Source organism: Fringilla coelebs (assembly GCF_963513975.1).
Source record: "Fringilla coelebs genome assembly, chromosome: 35".
Classification (NCBI taxonomy): domain Eukaryota; kingdom Metazoa; phylum Chordata; class Aves; order Passeriformes; family Fringillidae; genus Fringilla; species Fringilla coelebs.
This window is the reverse complement of record NC_140061.1, coordinates 279,991-307,222: the sequence shown is the minus strand read 5'-3', so window position 1 is coordinate 307,222 and position 27,232 is coordinate 279,991. Positions and strand designations below refer to the sequence as shown.

The following is a 27,232-nucleotide window of genomic DNA, read 5'->3' as shown; positions in this document are numbered from 1 at the left end:
GGCTTTTGTGAATATGCAGATGAGATGCAAACGAGGTGCAAATGGCGGCCAGGAAGGCGCAGGAGAACCAGAAGGAGACGAAATTTGGGGTCGATTTTGGTCAATTATAGGGGGAATTGGAGCCGAATTCAAGGAGTGGAGCCAAATATTGGGGTGTGGTTTCTGCAAATATGCAAATGAGATGCAAATGCTGGCAGGAAGGAACACTAGAACCAGAAGGAGATGAAATTTGGGGTCGATTTTTGGGGTCATTCCACGTAAATTTTTGGGGCTTAGGGACAAAATTCAAGGAGTGGAGGCAAACAAATGGGCATGGTCAGTTGTGAATATGCAAATGAGATGCAAATGAGCTCAAAATGGCTGCCAGGAAGGCGCAGGAGAACCAGAAGGAGACGAAATTTGGGGTCAATTTTGGGGTTTTTTGAGGCGAAATTTTGGGGGGGTTTGAGCCAAATTTAAAGGGGTGGAGCCAAACAAAGGAGCATGGCGTTTTGGATTATGCAAATGAGATGCAAATAGGATGCAAAGGAGTACAGAAAGGCAGAGGGAAAGCAGGAGTTGGAATTTGGGGTCGATTTTGGGGGCGTTTCTGGGTCAATTTTGGGGCGGTTTGGGGTAAAATTCAATGGGTGGAGCCAAACGGATGGGCATGGTGGGTTCTAAATATGCAAATGAGATGCAAATGAGGTGCAAATGGCGGCCAGGAAGGCGCAGGAGAAGCAGAAGGAGACGAAATTTGGGGTCGATATTGGGGAATTTTGAGAAGAAATTTTGGGGGGTTTGAGCCAAATTTAAAAGGGTGGAGCCAAATGAATGGGGTGTGGCTTTTGCAAATATGCAAATGAGATGGAAATAGGATGCAGAGGAGCACAGAAAGGCAGAGGGGCAGCAGGAGTTGGAATTTGGGGTCGATTTTTGGGGCCTTTCTGGGTCAATTTCAGGGGGAATTGGGGCCAAATTTAAGGGGTGGAGCTAAACAAAGGGGCGTGTTCAATTCGGAGTATGCAAATGAGATTCAAATTAGATTGAAATTACCCCCAGGAAGGTGCAGGAAACGAAACTTGGGGTCGATTTTTGGGGTCCTTCAGGGTCCATTTCGGGGGGATTTGGGGCCAAATTTAAAGGTGTCGAGCCAAACAAAGGGGCATGGCCTTTGTGAGTATGCAAATGAGATGCAAACGAGCTCAAAATGGCGTCCAGGAAGGCGCAGGAGAACCAGAAGGAGATGAAGCTGCTGCTGGACATGTACAAGTCGGCGCCCAAGGAGCAGCGGGACAAGGTGACGCTGATGGCGGCCGAGAGGAAGAGCAAGGCCGAGGTAATTAATGCTAATTAACGCTAATTAATGCTAATTAATTAACGAGCTGAGGAGCTGCGTGGGCGCTGGCGGGAGCTGGAGGAGCTGGAAGGCCTTGAGCCCGAGGAGCTCCCGTTAATTCCTGTGAGTTAATTAATGAAACAGTGACTAATAAGTGGTTAATAACCGATTATTAGTTATTAATTAATGATTAATTAACGAGCTGGAGGAGCTGCGTGGGCGCTGGCGGGAGCTGGAGGAGCTGGAAGGCCTTGAGCCCGAGGAGCTCCCGTTGATTCCTGTGGGTTAATTAATGAAACAGTGACTAATAAGTGGTTAATAACTAATTATTAATGATTATTAATTATTAATTAATTAATGATTAATTAGTTGGAGGAGCTGCGTGGGCGCTGGCGGGAGCTGGAGGAGTGAGTCCAAGAAGCTCCCGTTGGTTCCTGTGGGTTAATGAATGGAACAGTGACTAATAACTGGTTAATAACCCATTATTAATCATTATTAATTATTAATAATTAATCATTAATTAGTTGGAGGAGCTGCGGGGGCGCTGGCGGGAGCTGGAGGAGCGGGAGCGGCGCGAATCCAAGAAGCTCCCGTTGGTTCCTATGGATTAATGGATGGAACAATGACCGATAACCAGTTAATAACCCATTATTAATCCCTAATTAACGATCATTAATTAATCATTAATGAGCTGGAGGAGCTGCGCGGGCGCTGGCGGGAGCTGGAGGAGCGGGAGCGGCGCGAGTCCAAGAAGCTCCCGTTGGTTTCTGTGGGTTAATGAACGGAACAATGACCGATAACCCATTAATAACCCATTATTAATCATTAATTAACGATCATTAATTAATGATTAATTAGCTGGAGGAGCTGCGGGGGCGCTGGCGGGAGCTGGAGGAGCGGGAGCGGCGCGAGTCCAAGAAGCTCCCGTTGGTTCCTGTGGGTTAACGAATGGAACAATGACCGATAACCCATTAATAACCCATTATTAATCATTAATTAACGATTATTAATTAATGATTAATGAGCTGGAGGAGCTGCGGGGGCGCTGGCGGGAGCTGGAGGAGCGGGAGCGGCGGGAATCCAAGAAGCTCCCGTTGGTTTCTGTGGGTTAATGAATGGAACAATGACTAATAAGTGGCTAATAAGCCATTATTAATGATTATTAATTATTTGTTAATGATTAATTAATGAGCTGGAGGAGCTGCGTGGGCGCTGGCGGGATTTGGAGGAGTGGGAGCGGCGGGAATTGAAGAAGCTCCCGTTGGTTCCTGTGGGTTAATGAATGGAACAATGACCGATAACAGATTAATAACTGATTATTAATGATCATTAATTATTAATTAATTAATCATTAATGAGCTGGAGGAGCTGCGGGGGCGCTGGTGGGAGCTGGAGGAGCGCGAGCGGCGCGAGTCCAAGAAGCTCCCGTTGGTTCCTGTGGGTTAATGAATGGAACAATAACTAATGACCAGTTAATAACCCATTATTAATGATCATTAATCATTAATTAATTACTAATTAATGAGCTGGAGGAGCTGCGTGGGCGCTGGCGGGAGCTGGAGGAGCGGGAACGGCGGGAATCGAAGAAGCTCACGTTGGTTCCTGTGGGTTAATTAATGGAACAATGACTAATAACCCATTATTTATTATTAATTAACGATCATTAATTAATCATTAATTAATGAGCTGGAGGAGCTGCGTGGGCGCTGGCGGGAGCTGGAGGAGCGGGAGCGGCGCGAGTCCAAGAAGCTCCTGTTGGTTCCTATGGATTAACTAATGGAACAATGCCTAATAACCGATTAATAACCGATTATTAATTCCTAATTAATTATTAATTAATGATTAATTAATGAGCTGGAGGAGCTGCGTGGGCGCTGGCGGGAGCTGGAGGAGCGGGAGCGGCGCGAGTCCAAGAAGCTCCCGTTGGTCCCTATGGATTAATTAATGAAACAATGACTAATAACTGGTTAATAACCGATTATTAGTGATTATTAATTATTAATTAATGATTAATTAACGAGTTGGAGGAGCTGCATGGGCGCTGGCGGGAGCTGGAGGAGCGCGAGCGGCGGGAATCCAAGAAGCTCCTGTTGGTTCCTGTGGGTTAATGACTGGAACAATGACTAATAACTGGTTAATAGCTGATTATTAATCCCTAATTAATCATTAATAATTAATCATTAATGAGCTGGAGGAGCTGCGTGGGCGCTGGCGGGAGCTGGAGGAGCGGGAGCGGCGCGAGTCGAAGAAGCTCCCGTTGGTTCCTGTGGGTTAATGAACGGAACAATGCCTAATAACCAGTTAATAACCCATTATTAATGATCATTAATCATTAATTAATTACTAATTAATGAGCTGGAGGAGCTGCGGGGGCGCTGGCGGGAGCTGGAGGAGCGGGAGCGGCGCGAGTCCAAGAAGCTCCCATTGGTTCTTGTGGGTTAATGAATGGAGCAATGACTAATAACCAATTATTAATCATTATTAATCATTAATTAATTACTAATTAATGAGCTGGAGGAGCTGCGTGGGCGCTGGCGGGAGCTGGAGGAGCGGGAGCGGCGCGAGTCCAAGAAGATCCCGTTGGTTCCTATGGATTAATTAATGAAACAATGCCTAATAACCGGTTAATAACCCATTATTAATGATTATTAGTTATTAATTAATTAATCATTAATTAATGAGCTGGAGGAGCTGCGCGGGCGCTGGCGGGAGCTGGAGGAGCGCGAGTGGCGCGAGTCCAAGAAGCTCCTGTTGGTTCCTGTGGGTTAATGAACGGAACAATGACTAATAACCGGTTAATAACCCATTATTAATCCCTAATTAACGATCATTAATCATTAATGAGCTGGAGGAGCTGCGTGGGCGCTGGCGAGAGCTGGAGGAGCGGGAGCGGCGGGAATCCAAGAAGCTCCCATTGGTTCCTGTGGGTTAATGAATGGAACAATGGTTAATAACCAGTTAATAACCGATTATTAGTGTTTATTAATCATTAATAATTACTCATTAATGAGCTGGAGGAGCTGCGGGGGCGCTGGCGGGAGCTGGAGGAGCGGGAGCGGCGCGAGTCGAAGAAGCTCACGTTGGTTCCTGTGGGTTAATGAATGGAGCAGTGGTTAATAACCCATTATTAATCCCTAATTAACGATCACTAATTAATGATTAATGAGCTGGAGGAGCTGCGCGGGCGCTGGCGGGAGCTGGAGGAGCGGGAGCGGCGGGAATCCAAGAAGCTGGCCGACGAGGAGGCGCTGCGGCGGCTGCGGCTGAGCGAGGAGCAGATCGAGCACCTGCAGAGGAGACTGGCGGCCACCAAACAGGTGAGGGGGGACACACCTGGGGGGAGGGGACACACCTGGGGGGAGGGGACACACCTGGGGGGGCAGGGACACACCTGGGATACACCTGGGCACAGCTGGGCACAGCTGGGGGCACCTGGGCACACCTGGAGGGGACAGGAACACACCTGGGCACATGTGGGCACACCTGAGGGGGACAGGGACACACCTGGGCACACCTGGGGACATGGCTGGGCACAGCTAGGAACACCTGGGATAGGCCTGGGCACACCTGGGGGCACCTGGGCATGGCTGGGCACACCTGAGATACACCTGGGATAGGCCTGGGCACACCTGGGGGCACCTGGGGGGGACAGGGACACACCTGGGCAGAGCTGGGATACACCTGGGCACACCTGGGGGCACCTGGGATACACCTGGGCACAGCTGGGATACACCTGGGGGGAGGGGACACACCTGGGCATAGCTGGACACACCTGGGCACACCTGGGCACACCTGGGGGGGCGGGGACACACCTGGGCACAGCTGGGCACAGCTGGGGGCACCTGGGGGGACCTGGGATACACCTGGGCACACCTGGGGAGGGCGGGGACACACCTGAGCACAGCTGGGCACACCTGGGGACAGGGCTGGGCACAGCTGAGGACACCTGGGCACACCTGGGGGGGACAGGGACACACCTGGGCACACCTGGGATACACCTGAGATACACCTGGGATACATCTGGGGGTACCTGGGCACAGCTGGGCACACCTGGGATACACCTGGGATACACCTGGGGTACACCTGGGATACACCTGGGATACACCTGGGGTACACCTGGGATACACCTGGGATACACCTGGGGTACACCTGGGATACACCTGGGGTACACCTGGGGTACACCTGGGATACACCTGGGATACACCTGGGGTACACCTGGGATACACCTAGGCACAGGTGAGATACATCTGCGCACACCTGGGAAGGGTTGGGAGACATCTGGGCACACCTGGGCACACCTGGGATAGGCGTGAGATAGGCCTAGGCACACCTGGGCACACCTGGGATACACCTGGGCACACCTGGGCACACCTGGGATACACCTGGGCACACCTGGGCACACCTGGGCACACCTGGGATACACCTGGGCACACCTGGGATACACCTGGGCACACCTGGGATACACCTGGGCACACCTGGGCACACCTGGGCACACCTGGGATACACCTGGGCACATCTGGGCACACCTGGGCACACCTGGGATACACCTGGGCACATCTGGGCACACCTGGGCACACCTGGGATACACCTGGGCACACCTAGGCGGAGCTGGGATACACCTGGGCACAGCTGGGGACACCTGGGCACACCTGGGGGGACAGGGACACACCTGGGATACACCTGGGCACACCTGGGCACGGCTGGGATACACCTGGGATACACCTGGGGGCACCTGGGGGCACCTGGGGCAGATTGAGCACCTGCAGAGGCAGCTGGCAGCCACCAAACAGGTGAGAGCACACCTGGGGGGGCGGGGACACACCTGGGGACATGGCTGGGGGCACCTGGGGGCAACTGGGCACACCTGGGGACACCTGGGCATGGCTGGGCACACCTGAGATACATCTGGGATAGGCCTGGGCACACCTGGGGGCACCTGGGGGGGACAGGGACACACCTGGGCACACCTGGGCAGAGCTGGGATACACCTGGGCACACCTGGGGGCACCTGGGATACACCTGGGCACACCTGGGATACACCTGGGATACACCTGGGATACACCTGGGATACACCTGGGATACACCTGGGGCACATCTGGCCACACCTGGGCACACCTGGGATACGCCTGGGACACACCTGGGATACACCTGGGCACACCTGGGATACACCTGGGAGACACCTGGGATACACCTGGAATACAGCTGGGCACACCTGGGATACACCTGGGACACACCTGGGACACACCTGGGATACACCTGGGACACACCTGGGATACACCTGGGATACACCTGGGATACACCTGGGAGACACCTGGGATACACCTGGAATACAGCTGGGCACACCTGGGGCAGATGGAGCACCTGCAGAGGCAGCTGGCAGCCACCAAACAGGTGAGAGGAGGGAGGGGCACACCTGGGCACAGCTGGGCACACCTGGGGGCACCTGGGGGGGACAGGGACACAGTTGGGCACAGCTGGGAGCACCTGGGATACACCTGGGATACACCTGGGATACACCTGGGATACACCTGGGATACACCTGGGATACACCTGGGATATACCTGAGCACACCTGGGGGCACCTGGGATACACTTGGGCACACCTGGGATACACCTGGGACACACCTGGGATACACCTGGGATACACCTGGGGTACACCTGGGCAAACCTGGGATACACCTGGGAGACACCTGGGATACATCTGGGATACACCTGGGACACACCTGGGACACACCTGGGATACACCTGGGCACACCTGGGATACACCTGGGCACACCTGGGATACATCTGGGATACACCTGGGACACACCTGGGATACACCTGGGATACACCTGGGACACACCTGGGACACACCTGGGATACACCTGGGCACACCTGGGATACACCTGGGCACACCTGAGCACACCTGGGCACACCTGAGGGCACCTCTTGTCTCTCTGGGTTACTCTTACGGCAGCCATCTTGTTTCCCTGGCTTCATCTATCTGTTGATGGTGGCCATCTTGTCTCTGTGGGTCGTTGCATCACCTCACGGCGGCCATCTTGTCTCTCTGGGTTACTGTATCTGATGGCGGCCATCTTGCCTCTCTGGGTTGTTCTATCTATTGATGGCGGCCATCTTGTCTGTTTGGGTGTTTCTATTGGTAGCAGCCATCTTGTCTGTCTGGGTCATTGCATCACCTCATGGCGGCCATCTTGTCTCTCTGGGTTATTCTATCTACTGAAGGCGGCCATCTTGTCTCTGTGGGTCAGTGCATCACTTCGTGGTGGCCATCTTGTCTCTGTGGGTGATCCCAACTACTGATGGCAGCCATCTTGCCGCTCTGAGTTATTCTATCTACTGATGGCGGCCATCTTGTCTGGGTTATTCCATCTCTTGGTGGCGGCCATCTTGTCTCTCTGGGTTACCCCCCACCACTGATGGTGGCCATCTTGTCTCTGTGGCTGACCCCACCCACTGACGGCGGCCATCTTGTCTCTCTGGGTTACTCTATCTGATGGCGGCCATCTTGTCTTTCTGGGTTATCCCACCCGCTGACGGCGGCCATTTTGTCTCTCTGGGTTACTCTATCTGACGGCGGCCATCTTGTATCTCTGGCTTATCCCATCTCTTGGTGGCGGCCATCTTGTCTCTCTGCGTGATCCCACCGGCTGACGGCGGCCATCTTGTCTGTCTGGGTTATCCCATCTATTCATGGCAGCCATCTTGTCTCTCTGGGTGATCCCATCTGCTGATGGTGGTCATCTTGTTCCTCTGGCCGACCCCCTCTGCTGACGGCGGCCATCTTGTCTCTGTGGGTTATCCCATCTGCTGGTGGCGGCCATCTTGTTTCGCTGCCTTGTTCCATCTATTGATGGCGGCCATCTTGTCTCTGTGGGTTATCCCACCTGCTGATGGCGGCCATCTTGTCTCTCTGGGTTAGCCCATCTATTGGTGGCAGCCATCTTGTCTCTCTGGGTTACTCTATCTGATGGCGGCCATCTTGTCTCTCTGGGTTACCCCCTCTGCTGACGGCGGCCATCTTGTCTCTGGCCGACCCCCCCTGCTGACAGCGGCCATCTTGTCCCTGTGGGTTATCCCATCTGCTGATGGTGGCCATCTTGTTTCTCTGCCTTATTCCATCTCTTGTTGGCGGCCATCTTGCCTCTCTGGGTTACTCTATCTGACGGTGGCCATCTTGTTTTTCTGCCTCATCCCATCTCTTGCTGGCGGCCATCTTGCCTCTCTGGGTTACCCCCCCCGCTGACAGCGGCCATCTTGTCTCTCTGGGTTACTTTATCTGACGGCAGCCATCTTGTTTCTGTGGCTTATCCCATCTATTGACAGCAGCCATCTTGTCTCTCTGGGTTGTCCCACCTGCTGATGGAGGCCATCTTGTCTCTCTGAGTTACTTTATCCTCTCATGGCGGCCATCTTGTTTTTCTGGGTTATTTCATCTATTGGTGACGGCCATCTTGTCTCTCTGGCTGATCCCACCCACTCACAGTGGCCATCTTGTCTGTCTGGGTTACTCTATCTGACGGCGGCCATCTTGTCTCTCCGGCTGACCACCCTGCTGACGGCGGCCATCTTGTCTCTCTGGGTTATTGTATCTGACGGCGGCCGTCTTGTATTTCTGGGTTACTCTATCTGATGGCGGCCATCTTGTCTTTCTGGGTTACCCCCCACCACTGACGGTGGCCATCTTGTTTCTTTGAGTTATTATATCACCTTGTGGCAGCCATCTTGTCTCTCTGGGTTATTCTATCTGTTCATGGCGGCCATCTTGTCTCTCTGAGTTACTCTATCTGACGGCAGCCATCTTGTCTCTCTGAGTTACTCTATCTGACGGCGGCCATCTTGCCTTTCCAGGTGATCCCACCTACTGACGGCGGCCATCTTGTTTCTTTGAGTTATTATATCACCTTGTGGTAGCCATCTTGTCTCTCTGGGTTATCCCACCTACTCATGGCGGCCATCTTGTCTCTGTGGCCGACCCCCCCCCCCCCGCTGACGGCAGCCATCTTGTCTCTCTGGGTTACTCTATCTGACGGCGGCCATCTTGTCTTTCTGAGTTATCCCACCTACTCATGGCAGCCATCTTGTCTTTGTGGCTGACCCCCTCCACTGACGGCGGCCATCTTGTCTCTCTGGCTTATCCCACCTACTGACGGCGGCCATCTTGTCTCTCTGGTTTATCCCACCTACTCATGGCGGCCATCTTGTCCCTGTGGCCAACCCCACCCCGCTGATGGCGGCCATCTTGTCCCTGTGGCCGACCCCCTCCGCTGACGGCGGCCGTCTTGTCTCTCTGGGTTACCCCTCCCTCTGACGGCGGCCATCTTTTCTGGCCCCCCCGTCAGGAGGAGGAGGCGCTGCTGTCGGAGATGGACGTGACGGGCCAGGCCTTCGAGGACATGCAGGAGCAGAACCTGCGGCTGCTGCAGCAGCTGCGCGAGAAGGACGACGCCAACTTCAAGCTGATGTCGGAGCGCATCAAGGCCAACCAGATCCACAAACTGCTCCGAGAGGAGAAGGACGAGCTGGCCGAGCAGGTGCTGGCCCTCAAGGCACAGGTGAGCCCCGAAAAGGTCGTTAATTAATCGTTAATTATCATTAATTGAGTTTTAATAGGTATTAATAATGACTTATTAGGTATTAATAGGGTTTATTAGGGGTTTAATAGGGCTTGTTATGGGTTTATTAGCCATTAATGAGCAGGTGCTGGCCCTCAAGGCGCAGGTGAGCCCCCCAAACATCATTAATTAATAGTTAATTGGTAATTAATAAGGTTTTATTGGAATTAATGATGATTTATTAGTTATTAATAGGATTTATTAGTTATTCATAAGGTTTATTAGTTATTAATAGGGTGTATTAGGGGTTTATTAGCCATTAATGAGCAGGTGCTGGCCCTCAAGGCACAGGTGAGCCCCAAAGAAGTCATTAATTAATCATTAATTATCATTAATTAAGTTTTAATAGGCATTAATAGTGATTTATTAGATATTAATAGGGTTTATTAGGGGTTTAATAGGGTTAATTAGGGGCTTAATAGCCATTAATGAGCAGGTGCTGGCCCTCAAGGCACAGGTGAGCCCCAAAACATCATTAATTAGTCATTAATTGGTAATTAATGGGCTTTTAATAGGCATTAGTAATGATTTATTAGTTATTAATAGGGTTTATTAGTTATGAATAGGTTTATTAGTGGCTTATTAGCCATTAATGAGCAGGTGCTGGCCCTCAAGGCACAGGTGAGCCCCCAAAACATCTTTAATTAGTCATTAATTATTATTAATTAAGTTTTAATAGGTATTAATAATGAATTATTAGATATTAATAGGGTTTATTAGTTACTAATAGGGTTTATTAGGGGCCTAATAGCCATTAATGAGCTGGCTGAGATGGTGCTGGCTCTTCCTAATTGCTAATTAGTGATTAATTATTAATTAATGATTTACCTGTGCAGGTGGAGGTGGAGCAGGAGCCCCAAAATATCAATTAGGACTTAATTAGCTCTAATAATTGGCTAATAATCACCTAATAATGGCTAATAATGACCTGATTTAAGCTATTAATGAGCCAATTTTACTAATTAATGATTAATTACTAATTAATGATTCACCTGTGCAGGTGGAGGCGCAGCTGCAGGTGGTGCAGAAGCCCAAAGTGACTAATTAGGCCTTAATTAGCCCTAATAATTCCCTAATAATTCCTTAATTTCGGCTATAACTGCCGTTATTTAGGCTATTAACGAGCCAATTTTGCTAATTATTAATTAATTAACGGCTAATTAACGGTCTGTGCAGGTGGAGGCGCAGCTGCAGGTGGTGCAGGAGCCCAAAATGACCCATCAGCCATTAATTAACCGTAATAATTGGCTAATAATCACCTAATTTTTGCTAGAACCGCTGTTATTTTGGCTATTAATGCGCCGATTTCGCTAATTATTAATTAATTAATGGCTAATTAACGGTCTGTGCAGGTGGAGGCGCAGCTGCAGGTGGTGCAGAAGCCCAAAATGACCCATTAACCCTTAATTAGCCCTAATAATTGGCTAATAATCCCCTAATTTTGGCCAGAACCGCCGTTATTTTGGCTATTAACGCGCCTATTTCGCTAATTATTAATTAATTAACGGCTAATTAACGTTCTGTGCAGGTGGAGGCGCAGCTGCAGGTGGTGCAGAAGCCCAAAATGACCCATTAACCCTTAATTATCCCTAATAATTGGCTAATAATCACCTAATTTTTGCTAGAATTGGTGTTATTTTGGCTATTAACGTGCCAATTTTGCTAACTATTAATTAATTAACGGCTAATTAACGGTCTGTGCAGGTGGAGGCGCAGCTGCAGGTGGTGCAGGAGCTTAAAATGATGCATTAACCCTTAATTAGCCCTAATAATTGCCTAATAATTCACTAATTTTGGCTAGAACCACCGTTATTTTGGCTATTAACACGCCGATTTTGCTAATTATTAGCTAATTAGCGGCTAATTAATGGTCTGTGCAGGTGGAGGCGCAGCTGCAGATGGTGCAGAAGCCCAAAATGACCCATTAACCCTTAATTAGCCCTAATAATTGCCTAATAATTCCCTAATTTTAGCTAGAACCACTGTTTTTTTTGCTATTAACACGCTGATTTTGCTTATTATTAATTAATTAATGAATAATTAATGATTAATTAAAGGTCTGTGGTGGTGGAGGTGCAGGTGCAGGTGGTACAGGATCCCAAAATGACTAATTAGGACTTAATTAACCCTAATAATTAGCTAATAGTTCCCTAATTGTAGCTAGAACCGCCGTTTTTTTTGGCTATTAACGTGCCTATTTCGCTAATTATTAATTAATTAATGGCTAATTAATGGTCTGTACATATTGAGGTTCAGCTGCAGGTGGTGTAGAAGCCCAAAATGACTAATTAGGCCCTAATTAGCCCTAATAATTAGCTAATAATTTCCTAATTTTAGCTAGAATTGCCATTATTTTGGCTATTAACGAGCTGCTTTTGCTAATTATTAATTAATTAACGGCTAATTAACCCCCGTGCAGGTGGAGGCGCAGCTGCAGGTGGTGCAGAAGCCCGAAATGACCCATTAACCCTTAATTATCCCTAATAATTAGCTAATAATTCCCTAGTTTTGGCTAGAGCTGCCATTATTTAGGCTATTAACACGCCGATTTCGCTAATTATTAATTAATTAACGTCTAATTAACGGTCTGTATATGTTGAGGTTCAGCTGCAGGTGGTGCAGGACCCCAAAATGACCCATTAACCCTTAATTAGCCCTAATAATTGCCTAATAATTCCCTAATTTTAGCAAGAACCGCTGTTATTTTGGCTATTAACGCGCCGATTTCGCTAATTATTAATTAATTAATGATTAATTAATGACCTGTGCAGGTGGAGGCGCAGCTGCAGGGGGTGCAGGACCCCAAAATGACTAATTAGTACTTAATTAGCCCTAATAATTAGCTAATAATTCAGTAATTTTGGCTAGAATCACCGTTATTTTGGCTATTAACGAGCTGATTTTGCTAATTATTAATTAATGGCTAATTAACCCCCTGTGCAGGTGGAGGCACAGCTGCAGGTGGTGCAGGACCCCAAAATGACCCATTAGCCCTTAATTAGCCCTAATAATTAGCTAATGATTCCCTAATTTTAGCTAGAACCGTCATTATTTTGGCTATTAACGCGCCTATTTTGTTAATTATTAATTAATTAATGGCTAATTAGTGGTCTGCAGGTGGAGGCGCAGCTGCAGGTGGTACAGGACCCCAAAATGACCAATTAACCCTTAATTAGCCCTAATAATTCCCTAATAATTCCTTAATTTCGGCTACAACTGCCGTTATTTAGGCTATTAACGCGCCGATTTTGCTAATTATTAATTAATTAACGGCTAATTAACAGTCTGTGCAGGTGGAGGCACAGCTGCAGGTGGTGCAGGAGCCCAAAATGACCCATCAGCCATTAATTAACCGTAATAATTGGCTAATAATCACCTAATTTTTGCTAGAACCGCTGTTATTTTGGCTATTAATGCGCCGATTTTGCTAATTATTAGCTAATTAACGGCTAATTAACGGTCTGTGCAGGTTGAGGCACAGCTGCAGGTGGTGCAGGACCCCAAAATGACCCATTAACCCTTAATTAGCCCTAATAATTGCCTAATAATTTGCTAATTTTAGGTACAACCGCTGTTTTTTTGGCTATTAGTGCACCGATTTCGCTAATTATTAATTAATTAGTGATTAATTAATGACCTGTGCAGGTGGAGGCGCAGCTGCAGGTGGTGCAGAAGCTGGAGGAGAAGGAGAGGGGCCTGCAGAGCGCCCTGGGCGCGGTGGAGAAGGAGCTGAGCCTGCGCTCGCAGGCGCTCGAGCTGCACAAGAGGAAGGTGAGGGCGGCACCTGAGCGGGGGCGGGGCACGGGCGGGGCACGGGCGGGGACAGGTGTGTCACAGGTGGGGACGGGTGGGGATAGGTGTGACACAGGTGTGTCCCAGGTGAGCTCAGGTGTGTCACAGGTGTGTCACAGGTGTGTCACAGGTACCCCCAGGTGTGCCATGGGTGGGGACAGGTGTGTCACAGGTGTGTCACAGGTGTGTCACAGGTGGGGACAGGTGGGGATAGGTGTGACACAGGTGTGTCACAAGTGGGGAAAGGTGTGACACAGGTACCCCCAGGTGTGTCACAGGTACCCCCAGGTGTGTCCCAGGTGTGTCCCAGGTACCCCCAGGCGTGTCACAGGTGTGTCCCAGGTGTGGCACAGGTACCCCCAGGTGTGTCCCAGGTGTGTCCCAGGTGTGACACAGGTACCCCCAGGTGTGTCACAGGTGTGTCGCAGGTGGGGACAGGTGTGGCACAGGTACCCCCAGGTGTGTCCCAGGTGTGTCCCAGGTACCCCCAGGTGTGTCACAGGTACCCCCAGGTGTGGCACAGGTGTGACATAGGTACCCCCAGGTGTGTCACAGGTGTGTCACAGGTGGGGACAGGTGTGGCACAGGTACCCCCAGGTGTGTCCCAGGTGTGTTACAGGTACCCCCAGGTGTGTCACAGGTATTCCCAGGTGTGTCCCAGGTGTGCTTAGGTGAGCTCAGGTGTGTGTCACAGGTGTGTCCCAGGTGTGCTCAGGTGAGCTTAGGTGAGTCACAGGTGTGTCCCAGGTGTGTCCCAGGTGTGCTCAGGTGTGTCCCAGGTGTATCCAGGTGTGCCCAGGTGTATCCAGGTGCATCCAGGTGTATCTCAGGGATATCCCAGTGGATCTCAGGTGTATCCCATGTGTATCCAGGTGTATCTCAGGTGTATCCAGGTGTGCCCAGGTGTACCCAGGTGTATCTCAGGTGTGCCCAGGTGTATCTCAGGGATATCCCAGTGTATCCCAGGTGTATCCAGGTGTGCGCAGGTGTATCTCAGGTAACTCAGGTGTCTCTCAGGCGGTGGAGGCGGCCCAGCTGGCGGAGGATCTCCGTGCGCAGGGTGAGCACGTGCAGGCGCGGCTGCGGGAGCTGCAGGTGTGCCCAGGTGTGCTCAGGTGTATCTCAGGTGCGCTCAGGTCTATCTCAGGTGTATGCCAGGTGTATTCGGGTGTGCCCAGGTGTATCTCAGGGATATCCCAATGGATCTCAGGTGTATCTCAGGTGTGCCCAGGTGTGCTCAGGTGTATCTCAGGTGTGCCCAGGTGTATCTCAGGGATATCTCAGTGGATCCCAGGTGTATCCAGGTGTGCCCAGGTGTGACTCAGGTGTATCCCAGGTGTGCCCAGGTGTGCCCAGGTGTATCTCAGGTGTGCCCAGGTGTGACTCAGGTGTCTCTCAGGCGGTGGAGGCGGCCCAGCTGGCGGAGGATCTCCGTGCGCAGGGCGAGCACGTGCAGGCGCGGCTGCGGGAGCTGCAGGTGTGCCCAGGTGTATCTCAGGTGTGCCCAGGTGTATCTCAGGTGTATCAAGGTGTGCTCAGGTGTATCTCAGGTGTGCCCAGGTGTATCTCAGGTGTGCCCAGGTGTATCTCAGGGATATCCCAATGGATCTCAGGTGTATCTCAGGTGTGCCCAGCTGTGCTCAGGTGTATCTCAGGTGTGCCCAGGTGTATCTAGGTGTATCTCAGGGATATCTCAGTGGATCCCAGGTGTATCCAGGTGTGCCCAGGTGTGCCCAGGTGTATCTCAGGTGTATCTCAGGTAACTCAGGTGTGTCCCCAGGCGGTGGAGGCGGCCCAGCTGGCGGAGGATCTCCGCGCCCAGGGCGAGCACGTGCAGGCGCGGCTGCGGGAGCTCCAGGTGTGCGCGGCCGAGAACCGAGCGGCGAAGGACAAGGAGTCGCTGAGCCTCAAGCGAGCCCAGGTGAGGAGAGAATTCCCAAATTCCCAAATTCCCAAATTTCCGGGGATTTCGAGAGATTGGGAATATTGGGGGGAATTTCAGAATTTTTTGGGTATTTTTTGGTGAATTTTTGGGGATTTTTAAAAGTTTTTTGGGGATTTTTTGGGGATTTTTTGGGATTTTTTGGTGGATTTTAAGGGGGTTTTGGGGGTTTTTTTTTGGTGGATTTTTGGGATTTTTTTGGATGAATTTTTAGGGGGTTTTTTGGTGAATTTTGGGGATTTTTTTTGCTGGTTTTTTTGGGGTTTTTTTGTGAATTTTTGGTGAATTTGGAGGGGTTTTGGTGGATTTTTTGGAGGGTTTTTGGATGAATTTGTGGGAGTTTTTGGTGGATTTTTAGAGATTTTTTTGGTGAATTTTTGGGGATTTTTGGTAAATTTTTAGGGATTTTTGGGACATTTTTGGGGCCATTTTTATGAATTTTTGAGGCCATTTTTGTAATTTTTGGGGAATTTTTTTGGGACCATTTCTGTGATTTTTGTAATTTTTTTTTTGAACTTGTGGGGTCATTTTTAAGGCAATTTTTGGGATTTTTTGGTGCAGTTTTTAGGAATTTTTAGGGAATTTTTGGGGACATTTTTTTAATTTTGGGGGCCATTTTTGGGACAATTTCTGTAATTTTTGGGGACCATTTTTGTGAATTTTGGGGTGATTTTTTAGGGACGTTTTTGTGGATTTTGGGGGCCATTTTTTGTGTTAATTTCTGTGAATTTTGGGGGGTATTTTTGGGATGATTTCTGTCATTTTTGGTGCCATTTTTGGGACAATTTTTGTGAATTTCAGGAGGTTTTTTTAGGAGAATTTCTGTGAATTTTGGGGGTTTTTTTGGGGAAAATTTCTGTGAATTTTGGGGTTTTTTTTGGGCCATTTTTATGAATTTTTGGGGCCATTTCTGTGAATTTTGGGGTTTTTTTGGGATAATTTCTGTAGGTTTTGGGACATTTTTGGGGAATTTTTTGGGACAATTCCTGTGAATTTTTAGGGAATTTTTGGGGCCATTTTTGTGAGTTTGGGGGCTTTTTTTGGGGGATGATTTCTGTGAATTTTGGGTAATTTTTGTGATTTTTTGGGGGACTTTTTGGGACCATTTTTGTGAATTTTTGGGACATTTTTGGGACAATTTCTGTGAATTTTGTGGGATTTTTTTAGGACAGTTTCTGTGAATTTTTGGTCCATTTTTGGGACCAATTTTGGGAATTTTGGGGAATTTTTGGGGCCATTTTTGGGGCCATTTCTGGGAATTTTTAGGGAATTTTTTAGGACCATCTCTGTAATTTTTGGGACATTTTTAGGGCCATTTCTGGGAATTTTTGGGGAATTTTTTGGGACCCTCTCTGAAATTTTTGGGGGCCGTTTTTGGGACAATTCCTGTGAATTTTTAGGGGATTTTTTAGGACCATTTCTGAAATTTTTGGTCCATTTTTGGTGCCTTTTCTGTGAATTTTTTGGGGTAATTTCTGTGAATTTTTAGGACAATTCTTGCAAATTTTGGGATCTTTTTGGGGACAATTCCTGTAAATTTTGGAGTCATTTTTTGGGCCCATTCCTGTGACTTTTTGGGCCCATTTTGGGAACAATTTCTGTGAATTTTGGAGACATTTTTGGGACCATTTCTGTGAATGTTTGGGACATTTTTGGGGACAATTTCTGTAAACTTTGGGGCTATTTTTGGGACTATTTTTGTGAGATTTTGGGAATTTTTGGGGACATTCTTGGGACAATTCTTGTGAATTTTTGGGACCCTTTTGGGGACCATTTTTGTGATTTTTTGTAATTTTTTGGGGCCTTTTCTGTGATTTTTTGGGGAATTTTTTTGGGACATTTCTGTGAATTTTGGGTTTTTTGGGGGCCATTTTTGGGGTCTTTTCTGTGAATTTTTTGGGAATTTTTTGGGGTCATTTCTGTAAATTTTGGGGCCATTTTTGGGACTATTTTTGTGGTTTTTGGGAATTTTTGGGGACATTTTTGGGACTGTTTTTGGACCATTTTTGTGATTTTTTTGTAATTTTTTGGGGTATTTTTGGTGCTTTTTCCGTGAATTTTTTGGGAATTTTTTTGGGGCCATTTCTGTGAATTCCGGGGTTTTTTTGGGACAATTTGTGTGAATTTTTTGGGGTCATTTCTGTGTATTTGGGGGGGTTTTTTTGGGGCCATTTTAATGAATTTTTGGGGCAACTTTTGTGCATTTTTAGGGAATTTTTGGGGACCATTTTTGAAGTTTTTGGGACATTTTTGGGGCCTTTTCTGGGAATTTTGGGGTCATTTTTGGGGCCATTTCTGTAAATTTTGGGGACATTTTTGGGACCATTTTTGTGATTTTTGGGGACATTTTTGGGACAATTTCTGTGAATTTTGGGGCTATTTTTGGGACCATTTTTGTGAATTTTTTGTAACTTTTGGTGGAATTTTTGGGGCAATTCCTGCGAATTTTGGGGTCATTTTTGGGGCAATTTCTGTAAATTTTGAGGTCCTTTTTGGGGCAATTCCTGTAAATTTTGGGGACATTTTTGGGGTAATTTCTGTGGCTTTTGGGGTCATTTTTGGGATCCCCCTCAGGAGGAGCTGTCCCGCCTGCGCCGGAAGCTGGAGAAGCAGCGCAAGGTCGAGGTCTACGCCGACGCCGACCAGATCCTGCAGGAGGAGATCAAGGAGTACCGGGTGAGCCCCGCGGAACCTTCCGGAACCTTCCGGGAACTTCCGGAACCTTCTGGAACCTTCCGGGAACTTCTGGGACCTTCCAGGACCTTCTGGGACCTTCCAGGACTTCTTGGGACTTCTAGGGAACTTGAGGAACCTTCCAGGACCTTGGGTGGAGCTTTGGGGACCTTGAGGAACCTTCTAGAACCTTCAGGGACCTTGGGTGGAGCTTTCAGGACCTGGGGTGGAGCTTTGGGGACATGGAGGAATGTTCTAGAACCTTGAGGAACTTTGGGCGGAGCTTACAGGACCTTGGGTGGAGCTTCCAGGGCTTTGAGGAACGTTCCAGAACCTTGAGGAACTTTTGGTGGAGCTTTGGGGACCTTGGGTGGAGCTTTGGGGACCTTGGGTGGAGCTTTGGGGACCTTGAGGAACCTTCTAGAACTTGGAGGAACCTTGGGTGGAGCTTCCAGGATCTTGAGTGGAGCTTTAGGGACCTTGAGGAACCTTCCAGAACCTTGAGGAACCTTGGGTGGAGTTTCCGGGACCTTGGGCGGAGCTTCCAGGACCTTGGGTGGAGCTTTGGGAACTTTGAGGAACCTTCCAGAATCTTGAGGGACCTTGGGCGGAGCTTCCAGGACCTTGAGTGGAGCTTCCAGGACCTTGGGTGGAGCTTTGGGGACCTTGAGGAACTTTCCAGAACCTTGAAGAACCTTGGGCGGAGCTTCCAGGACCTTGGGTGGAGCTTTGGGAACTTTGAGGAACCTTCCAGAATCTTGAGGGACCTTGGGCGGAGCTTCCAGGACCTTGAGTGGAGCTTCCAGGACCTTGGGTGGAGCTTTGGGGACCTTGAGGAACTTTCCAGAACCTTGAAGAACCTTGGGTGGAGCTTTCAGGACCTGAGGTAGAGATTCCAGGACCTTGAGTGGAGCTTTAGGGACCTTGAGGAACCTTCCAGAATCTTGAGGAACCTTGGGTGGAGCTTTGGGGAGTTTGGGTGGAGCTTCCAGGACCTTGGGTGGAACTTTGGGGACCTTGAGGAACCTTCTAGAACTTTGAGGAACCTTGGGTGGAGCTTCCAGGACCTTGGGTGGAGCTTTGGGGACCTTGAGGAACCTTCCAGAACCTTGAGGAACCTTGGGTGGAGCTTTGGGGAGCTTGGGTGGAGCTTCCAGGACCTTGGGTGGAACTTTGGGGACCTTGAGGAACCTTCTAGAACCTTGAGGAACCTCGGGTGGAGCTTTGGGGAGCTTGGGTGGAGCTTCCAGGACCTTGGGTGGAACTTTGGGGACTTTGAGGAACCTTCCAGAACCTTGAGGAACCTTGGGTGGAGCTTCCAGGACCTGGGGTGGAGCTTTAGGGAGCTTGGGTGGAGCTTTGGGGGACCTTGAGGAACTTTCTAGAACCCTTCAGGAACTTCGGGTGGAGCTTCCAGGACCTGGGGTGGAGCTTCCAGGGCTTTGAGGAACTTTCTAGAACCTTCAGGAACCTTGGGTGGAGCTTTGGGGACCTTGGGTGGAGCTTCCAGGGTTTTCAGGAACCTTCCAGAACCTTCAGGAATCTTGGGTGGACCTTCCAGGATCTTGGGTGAGCTTTAGGGACCTTGAGGAACCTTCTAGAACCTTGAGGAACCTTGGGGTGGAGCTTCCGGGACTTTGAGGAATTTTGGGTGGAGCTTCCAGGACCATTAATGATCGTTAATGACCTTGGCTGACCTTTAATGACCTTGGTTGACTATTAATGACTTTTAATGACCTTGGCTGACCTTTAATGACCTTGGTTGACTATTAATTACCTTTAATGACCTTTGGTTGATGTTTAATGACCATTGATGATCTTTAATGACCTTTGGTTGACCTTTAATGACCTTTGGTTGACCTTTAATGACCTTTGGTTGACCTTTAATGACCATTGATGATCTTTAATGACCTTGGTTGACCATTAACGACTTTGGTTGACCATTGGTAACTCTTAATGATCTTGGTTGACGTTTAATGACTTTGGTTGACCATTAATGATCTCTAATGACCTCAGTTGACCTTTTATGACTTTGGTTGCCCGTTAATGACCTTTAATGATCTTAGTTGACCATTAATGATCTCTAATGACTTTGGTTGACCGTTAATGACCTTGGTTGACCATTAGTGACCTGTAATGATCTTGGTTGACCTTTAATGACCTTGGTTAACCATTAATGATTTCTAATGATCTTTGTTGACCTTTCATGACCTTGGTTGACCATTAATGACTTTCGTTGACCTTTAATGACTTTGGTCAACCGTTAATGATCTCTAATGACCTTGGTTGACCTTTAATGACCTTGGTTGACCATTAATGACCCTTAATGACTTTGGTTGACTATTGATGATCTTTAATGATCTTGGTTGACCATTGATGACCCTTAATGATTTTGGCTGACCTTTAATGACTTTGGTTGACCATTAATGATCTTTAATGACTTTAGTTGACCATTAATGACCTTGGTTAACCATTAATGATCTCTAATGACCTTGGTTGACCATTAATGACCCTTAATGACCTTGATTGACCCTTGATGACCTTTAATGATTGGTTGACCTTTAATGACCTTGGTTGATCCTTAATAACTTCTAACTACCTTGGCTGACCTTTCATGACCTTTAATGACCGTTAATGAGCTCTAATGATCTTGAATTACCTTTAATGACCTTGGTTAATTATTAGTGATCTTTAATGACTTTGGTTGACCATTAGTGATGTTTAATGACTTTGGTTGACTATTAATGACCTTTAATGATTTTAGTTGACCATTAATGATTTCTAATGACTTTGGTTGACCATTAATGACCTTGGTTGACCATTAATGATCCTTAATGACTTTGGTTGACCTTTAATAACCTTGGTTGACCATTAATGACTTTGGCTGACCGTTAATGATCTCTAATTACTTTGGCTGACCATTAATGGTGTCTAGTTCCTTTGGTTGACCATTAATGACCTTGGTTGACCATTAGCGATCTCTAATGACCTTGGTTGATCATTAATGATTTCTAATGATCTTGGTTGATTATTAATGACCTTGGTTGACCATTAATGATCTTTAATGACCTTGGTTGACCATTGGTAACTCTTAATGACCTTTGCTGACCTTTAATGACCTTGGTTGATCATTAGTGACCTTTAATGACCTTGCTTGACCATTGACGATCTTTAACCACCTTAATTGACCATTAATGACCTTTAATGACCATTAATGATCTCTAATGACCTTGGTTGACTATTGATGACCTTGGCTGACCCCTAATGACCTTTAATGGCCTTGGTTGAGTTTTAATTACCTTGGCTGCCCTTTAGTGACTTTGGTTAACCCTTAATGATCTCAGTTGACCTTTAATGACCTTGGTTGACCATTAATGACCTTTAATGACCTTGGTTGACCATTAATGATCTTTACGACCTTGGTTTACTGTTAATGACCTTTAGTGATCTTTAATGACTTTGGTTGACCATTAATGAGCTTGGTTGACCATTAATGATCTTTAACGACCTTGGTTGACCTTTTAATGATCTTAGCTGACCTTTAATAACTTTGGTGGATCTTTAATGAGTCTCACTGATCTTTAATGATCTTGGTTGACCATTAGTAACTCTTAATGACCTTGGTTGATTATTAATGACCTTTAATGACCTTGGTTGACCATTAATGATCTTTAACGACCTTGGTTGACCGTTAATGATCTTTAGTGATCTTTAATGACCTTGGTTGACTATTAATGATTTTTAACGACCTTGGTTGACCGCTAATGACCTTAGCTGACCTTTAATGACTTTGATTGACCTTTAATGACCTCTAACGACCCCTAACGCTCTCAGCCGCCCCTCGGTCACCACCATTGGTCACCCTTGCTGACCCTCCGTCCCCTCTCCGTCCAGGCCCGGCTGACCTGCCCGTGCTGCAACGCCCGCAAGAAGGACGCGGTGCTGACCAAGTGCTTTCACGTCTTCTGCTTCGAGTGCGTCAAGAGCCGCTACGACACGCGCCAGAGGAAGTGCCCCAAGTGCAACGCCGCCTTCGGCGCCCACGACTTCCACCGCGTCTACATCAGCTGAGCCACCGTGGTCATCCAGCAGTGACCAGTGGTCATCTGTGGTCATCTAGGGTCACTCTTGGTGACCACAGCCCCCAGTGACCATTGGTGGTCATCCAGTGTCCATCCCTTGGTGACCATGACTTCCACCGCGTTTACGTCAGCTGAGCGACCGCGGTCATCCCGTGGTGACCAGTGGTCACTCTGTGGTCATCTAGGGTCACTCTTGGTGATCACGGCCACCACTGACCACCCCTGGTCATCCCCTGGTGACCAGTGGTCATCTGTGGTCATCCGTGTTCATCTGTGTCCATCCTTGGTGACCACAGCCACTACTGACTGCACCTGGTCATCCAATGTCCATCCTGTGGTGACCCGTGGTCATCCGTGGTCATCTGTGGTCATCTGTGGTCACTCTTGGTGATCACAGCCACCACTGACCACCCTTGGTCATCTTGTGGTGACCAGTGGTCATTTGTGGTCATTGAGGGTCACTCTTGGTGACCACAGCCACCATTGACCATCAGTGGTCACTCAATGTCCATCCCGTGGTGACCAGTGGTCATCCGTGGTCATCCGTGGTCATCTGTGTCCATCCTTGGTGACCACGGCCACCACTGAGCACCTCTGGTCATCCTGTGGTCATCCCGTGGTGACCAGTGGTCATCTGGGGTTATCTGTGGTCATCTATGGTCACTCTTGGTGATCATGGCCACCGTTGAATACTTATGGTCATCCAATGTCCATCCCGTGGTGACCCGTGGTCATCCGTGGTCATCTGTGGTCATCTAGGGTCACTCTTGGTGACCACAGCCACCAGTAACCACTTGTGGTCATCCAGTGTCCATCCCCTGGTGACCACGACTTCCACCGTGTCTACATCAGCTGAGCCACCGCGGTCATCCTGTGGTGACCAGTGGTCACTCTGTGGTCACCTGTGGTCACTATGGATGATTACGGCCACCAACAGCCACCTGTGGTCATTCAGTGTCCATCCAGTGGTGACCAGTGGTCATCTGTGGTCATCTAGGGTCACTCTTGGTGACCACGGCCACCAGTGACCACCCCTGATCATCTTGTGGTGACCTGTGGTCATCTGTGTCCATCCTTGGTGATCTCAGCCACCATTGACCATCAGTGGTCACCCAATGTCCATCCCGTGGTGACCAGTGGTCATCCGTGTTCACCCGTTGTCATCTGTGTCCATCCTTGGTGACCACAGCCACCACAGACCACCCTTGGTCATCCTGTGGTCATCCCGCAGTGACCAGTGGTCACCTGTGGTCATCTAGGGTCACTCTTGGTGACCACAGCCCCCAGTGACCACCCAGTGGTCATCCAGTGTCCGTCCTTGGGCGCGCACGACTTCCACCACGTCTACATCAGCTGAGCCACCGCGGTCATCCTGTGGTGACCACTGGTCATCTGTGGTCATCCGTGGTCATCTGTGTCCATCCTTGGTGACCACATCCCCCAATGACCACTGGTGGTCACCCAGTGTCCATGCTTGGGCGCACACGACTTCCACCGCGTCTACATCAGCTGAGCCACCGCGGTCATCCAGCGGTGACCAGTGGTCATCTGGGGTCATCTGTGTCCATCCTTGGTGATCATGGCCACCGTTGAATACCTACGGTCATCCAATGTCCATCCCATGGTGACCAGTGGTCATCTGTGGTCATCCATGGTCATCGGTGGTCACTCTTGGTGATCATGGCCACCATTGACCATCTGTGGTCATCCAGTGTCCATCCTGTGGTGACCACGACTTCCACCGCGTCAACATCAGCTGAGCGCCCGCGGCCACCGGTGGTGACCAGTGGTGACCACTGGTTATCCATGGTCATTGAGGGTCATCTGTGGTCACTCTGGATGATTACAGCCACCCCTGACCACCTCTGGTCATCCTGTGGTCATCCCGTGGTGACCACGACTTCCACTGCGTCTATATCAGCTCAGCGACCGCGGTGACCAGTGGTCACTCTGTGGTCACCTGTGGTCATCCATGGGCATCCGTGGTCACTCTTGGTGACCACAGCCACCAGTGACCACCCGTGGTCATCCAGTGTCCATCCCCTGGTGACCACGACTTCCACCGTGTCTGCATCAGCTGAGCACCCGTGGTCGTCCAGTAGTGACCAGTGGTCATCTGTGGTCATCTATGTCCATCCTTGGTGATCACGGCCACCATTGACCATCTGTGGTCATCCAGTGTCCATCCCTTGGTGACCACGATTTCCACCGCATCTATATCAGCTGAGCGAGCGCAGTCATCCTGTGGTGACCACTGGTCATCCGTGGTCACCTGTGGTCATCTATGGTCATCAGTGTCCATCCTTGGTGACCACAGCCCCCAGCGACCACCAGTGGTCATTTAATGTTCATCCCGTGGGGACCAGTGGTCATCTGTGGTCACCTGTGGTCACTCTGGTTGATTACAGCCACCACTGACCACCTCTGGTCATCCTGTGGTCATCCCGTGGTGACCCATGGTCATCCGTGGTCACCTATGGTCATCTGTGGTCATCGATGGTCATTCTTGGTGACCACGGCCACCACTGACCACCCGTGGTCATCCAGTGTCCATCCTGTGGTGACCAATGGTCATCTGTGTCATCCGGGGTCATCTGTGTCCATCCGTGGTGACCACAGTCCCCACTGACCACCCATGGTATCCTGTGGTCATCCCGTGGTGACCAGTGGTCATCCGTGGTCATCTGTGTCCATATTTGGTGATCACAGCCACCAGTGACCGTCTGTGGTCACCCAATGTCCATCCCGCAGTGACCAGTGGTCATCTGGGGTCATCTGTGGTCATCTAGGGTCACTCTTGGCGATCACAGCCACCGTTGACCATCTGTGGTCACCCAATGTCCATCCCGCAGTGACCGGTGGTTATCTGGGGTCATCCGTGGTCATCTGTGGTCACTCTGGATGATCACGGCCACCACTGACCACCCGTGGTCATCCAGTGTCCATCCTGTGGTCACCACGACTTCCACCATGTCTACAGTCAACATCAACCATCTGTGGTCATCCAATGCCCATCCTGTGGTGAGCAGTGGTCATCTGTGGTCATCCGTGGTCATCCATGTCCATCTCTGGTGACCACAGCCCCCAGCAACCACCAGTGGTCATTTAATGTTTATCTTGTGGTGACCAGTGGTCATCTGTGGTCATCCGTGGTCATCTGTGGTCACTCTGGATGATTACAGCCACCACTGACCACCCGTGGTCATCTTGTGGTGACCAGTGGTCATCCGTGGTCATCGAGGGTCAGTCTTGGTGACCACAGCCACCATTGACCATCAGTGGTCACTCAATGTCCATCCCGTGGTGACCACTGGTCATCCGTGGTCACCCGTGGTCATCCGTGTCCATCCTTGGTGATCACGGCCACCACAGACCACCCTTGGTCATCCTGTGGTCATCCCGCAGTGACCAGTGGTCACCTGTGGTCATCTACGGTCACTCTGGATGATCATGGCCACCACTGACGACCCGTGGTCATCCAGTGTCCATCCTTGGTGACCACAGCCCCTACTGACCACCCGTGGTCACTCTGTGGTCATCCATGGTCACTCTTGGCGATCACGGCCACCATTGACCATTTGTGGTCACCCAATGTCCATCCTGTGGTGACCAGTGGTCATCTGTGGTCATCTATGGTCACTCTTGGTGACCACAGCTACCATTGACCACCTGTGGTCACTCTGTGTCCATCCATGGTGACCACTGACCACCCGTGGTCACTCTGTCCGTCTTGGAGTGACCAATGATCACCTGTGGTCACTCTGTGTCCATCTTGGTGACCACTGACCACCAATGACCACCCATGATGACCACTGGCCACCTGTGGTCACTCTGTGTCCATCCTGGAGTGACCACTGACCACCTGTGGTCACTCTGTGTCCATCCTGGAGTGACCACTGACCACCTGTGGTCACTCTGTGTCCATCCTGGAGTGACCACTGACCACCTGTGGTCACTCTGTGTCCATCCTGGAGTGACCACTGACCACCTGTGGTCACTGTGTGTCCATCTTGGAGTGACCACTGACCACCTGTGGTCACTCTGTGTCCATCCTGGAGTGACCACTGACCACCTGTGGTCACTGTGTGTCCATCCTGGAGTGACCACTGACCACCTGTGGTCACTCTGTGTCCATCCTGGAGTGACCACTGACCACCTGTGGTCACTGTGTGTCCATCCTGGAGTGACCACTGACCACCTCAGGCCACCCCAAAGTGACCACTGGTCACTCCAGGCCACCCCAAAGTGACCACTGGTCACTCCAGGCCACCCCAAAGTGACGACTGGTCATTCTGGCTGCTTGTGGTCACTCATTGGTCACTCTGAGGTGACCACTGGTCACTCCTGGCCATCACTGGTCACTCCTGGTCACCCTGAAGTGACCATTGACCACCCTAAGCTGACCACTGGTCACTCAAGGGTCACTTGTGGTCACTCAGTGGTCACTCATTGGTCACTCGTGGTCACTCTGGTCAGTGGTCACTCATTGGTCACTCCTGGTCACTCTGTCACTCATTGGTCACTGTGGTCACTCAGTGGTCGCTCGTGGTCACTCAGTGGTCACTCTGGTCAGGGGTCACTCATTGGTCACTCGTGGTCACTCTGTCACTCATTGGTCACTCATTGGTCACTGTGGTCATTCAGTGGTCACTCACTGGTAACTCGCGGTCACCCCCGTGTCCACCCTGCCCCACCCCCACCCTTGACCCCTCCCCCTTTATTCGTGACCTTTGACCCCTCCCCCTGCTTGGCCCCGCCCCCTTTTTTCCTTTCTCAGCCAATAAAATCGCTCGGAGTTGTTCCCATGCTGG

General features: G+C 49.6%; 1 protein-coding gene across 8 annotated transcripts in view; it reads left to right on the top strand.

The window, feature by feature from the left end:
• LOC311164721 (E3 ubiquitin-protein ligase BRE1B-like) overlaps positions 1-24,513 on the top strand; it is a 65,438-nt gene extending 40,925 nt beyond the window's left edge. For 2 of the 8 annotated variants that reach the window (XM_084224285.1, XM_084224287.1), the window contains 7 exons: positions 1,201-1,318; positions 4,486-4,635; positions 9,660-9,872; positions 13,578-13,703; positions 15,505-15,645; positions 18,241-18,342; positions 22,234-24,513. In XM_084224285.1, coding sequence (XP_084080411.1) covers positions 1,201-1,318; positions 4,486-4,635; positions 9,660-9,872; positions 13,578-13,703; positions 15,505-15,645; positions 18,241-18,342; positions 22,234-22,410 — 1,027 coding nt within the window. In that variant the 3' untranslated portion in view covers positions 22,411-24,513. Of the gene's footprint in view, positions 1-1,200; positions 1,319-4,485; positions 4,636-9,659; positions 9,873-13,577; positions 13,704-15,123; positions 15,202-15,504; positions 15,646-18,240; positions 18,343-22,233 lie in introns of all 8 variants that reach the window. The other 6 variants (XR_014616880.1, XR_014616881.1, XR_014616882.1 and 3 more) reach the window with 6 other exon arrangements.
• Positions 24,514-27,232: the final 2,719 nt, after the last annotated feature.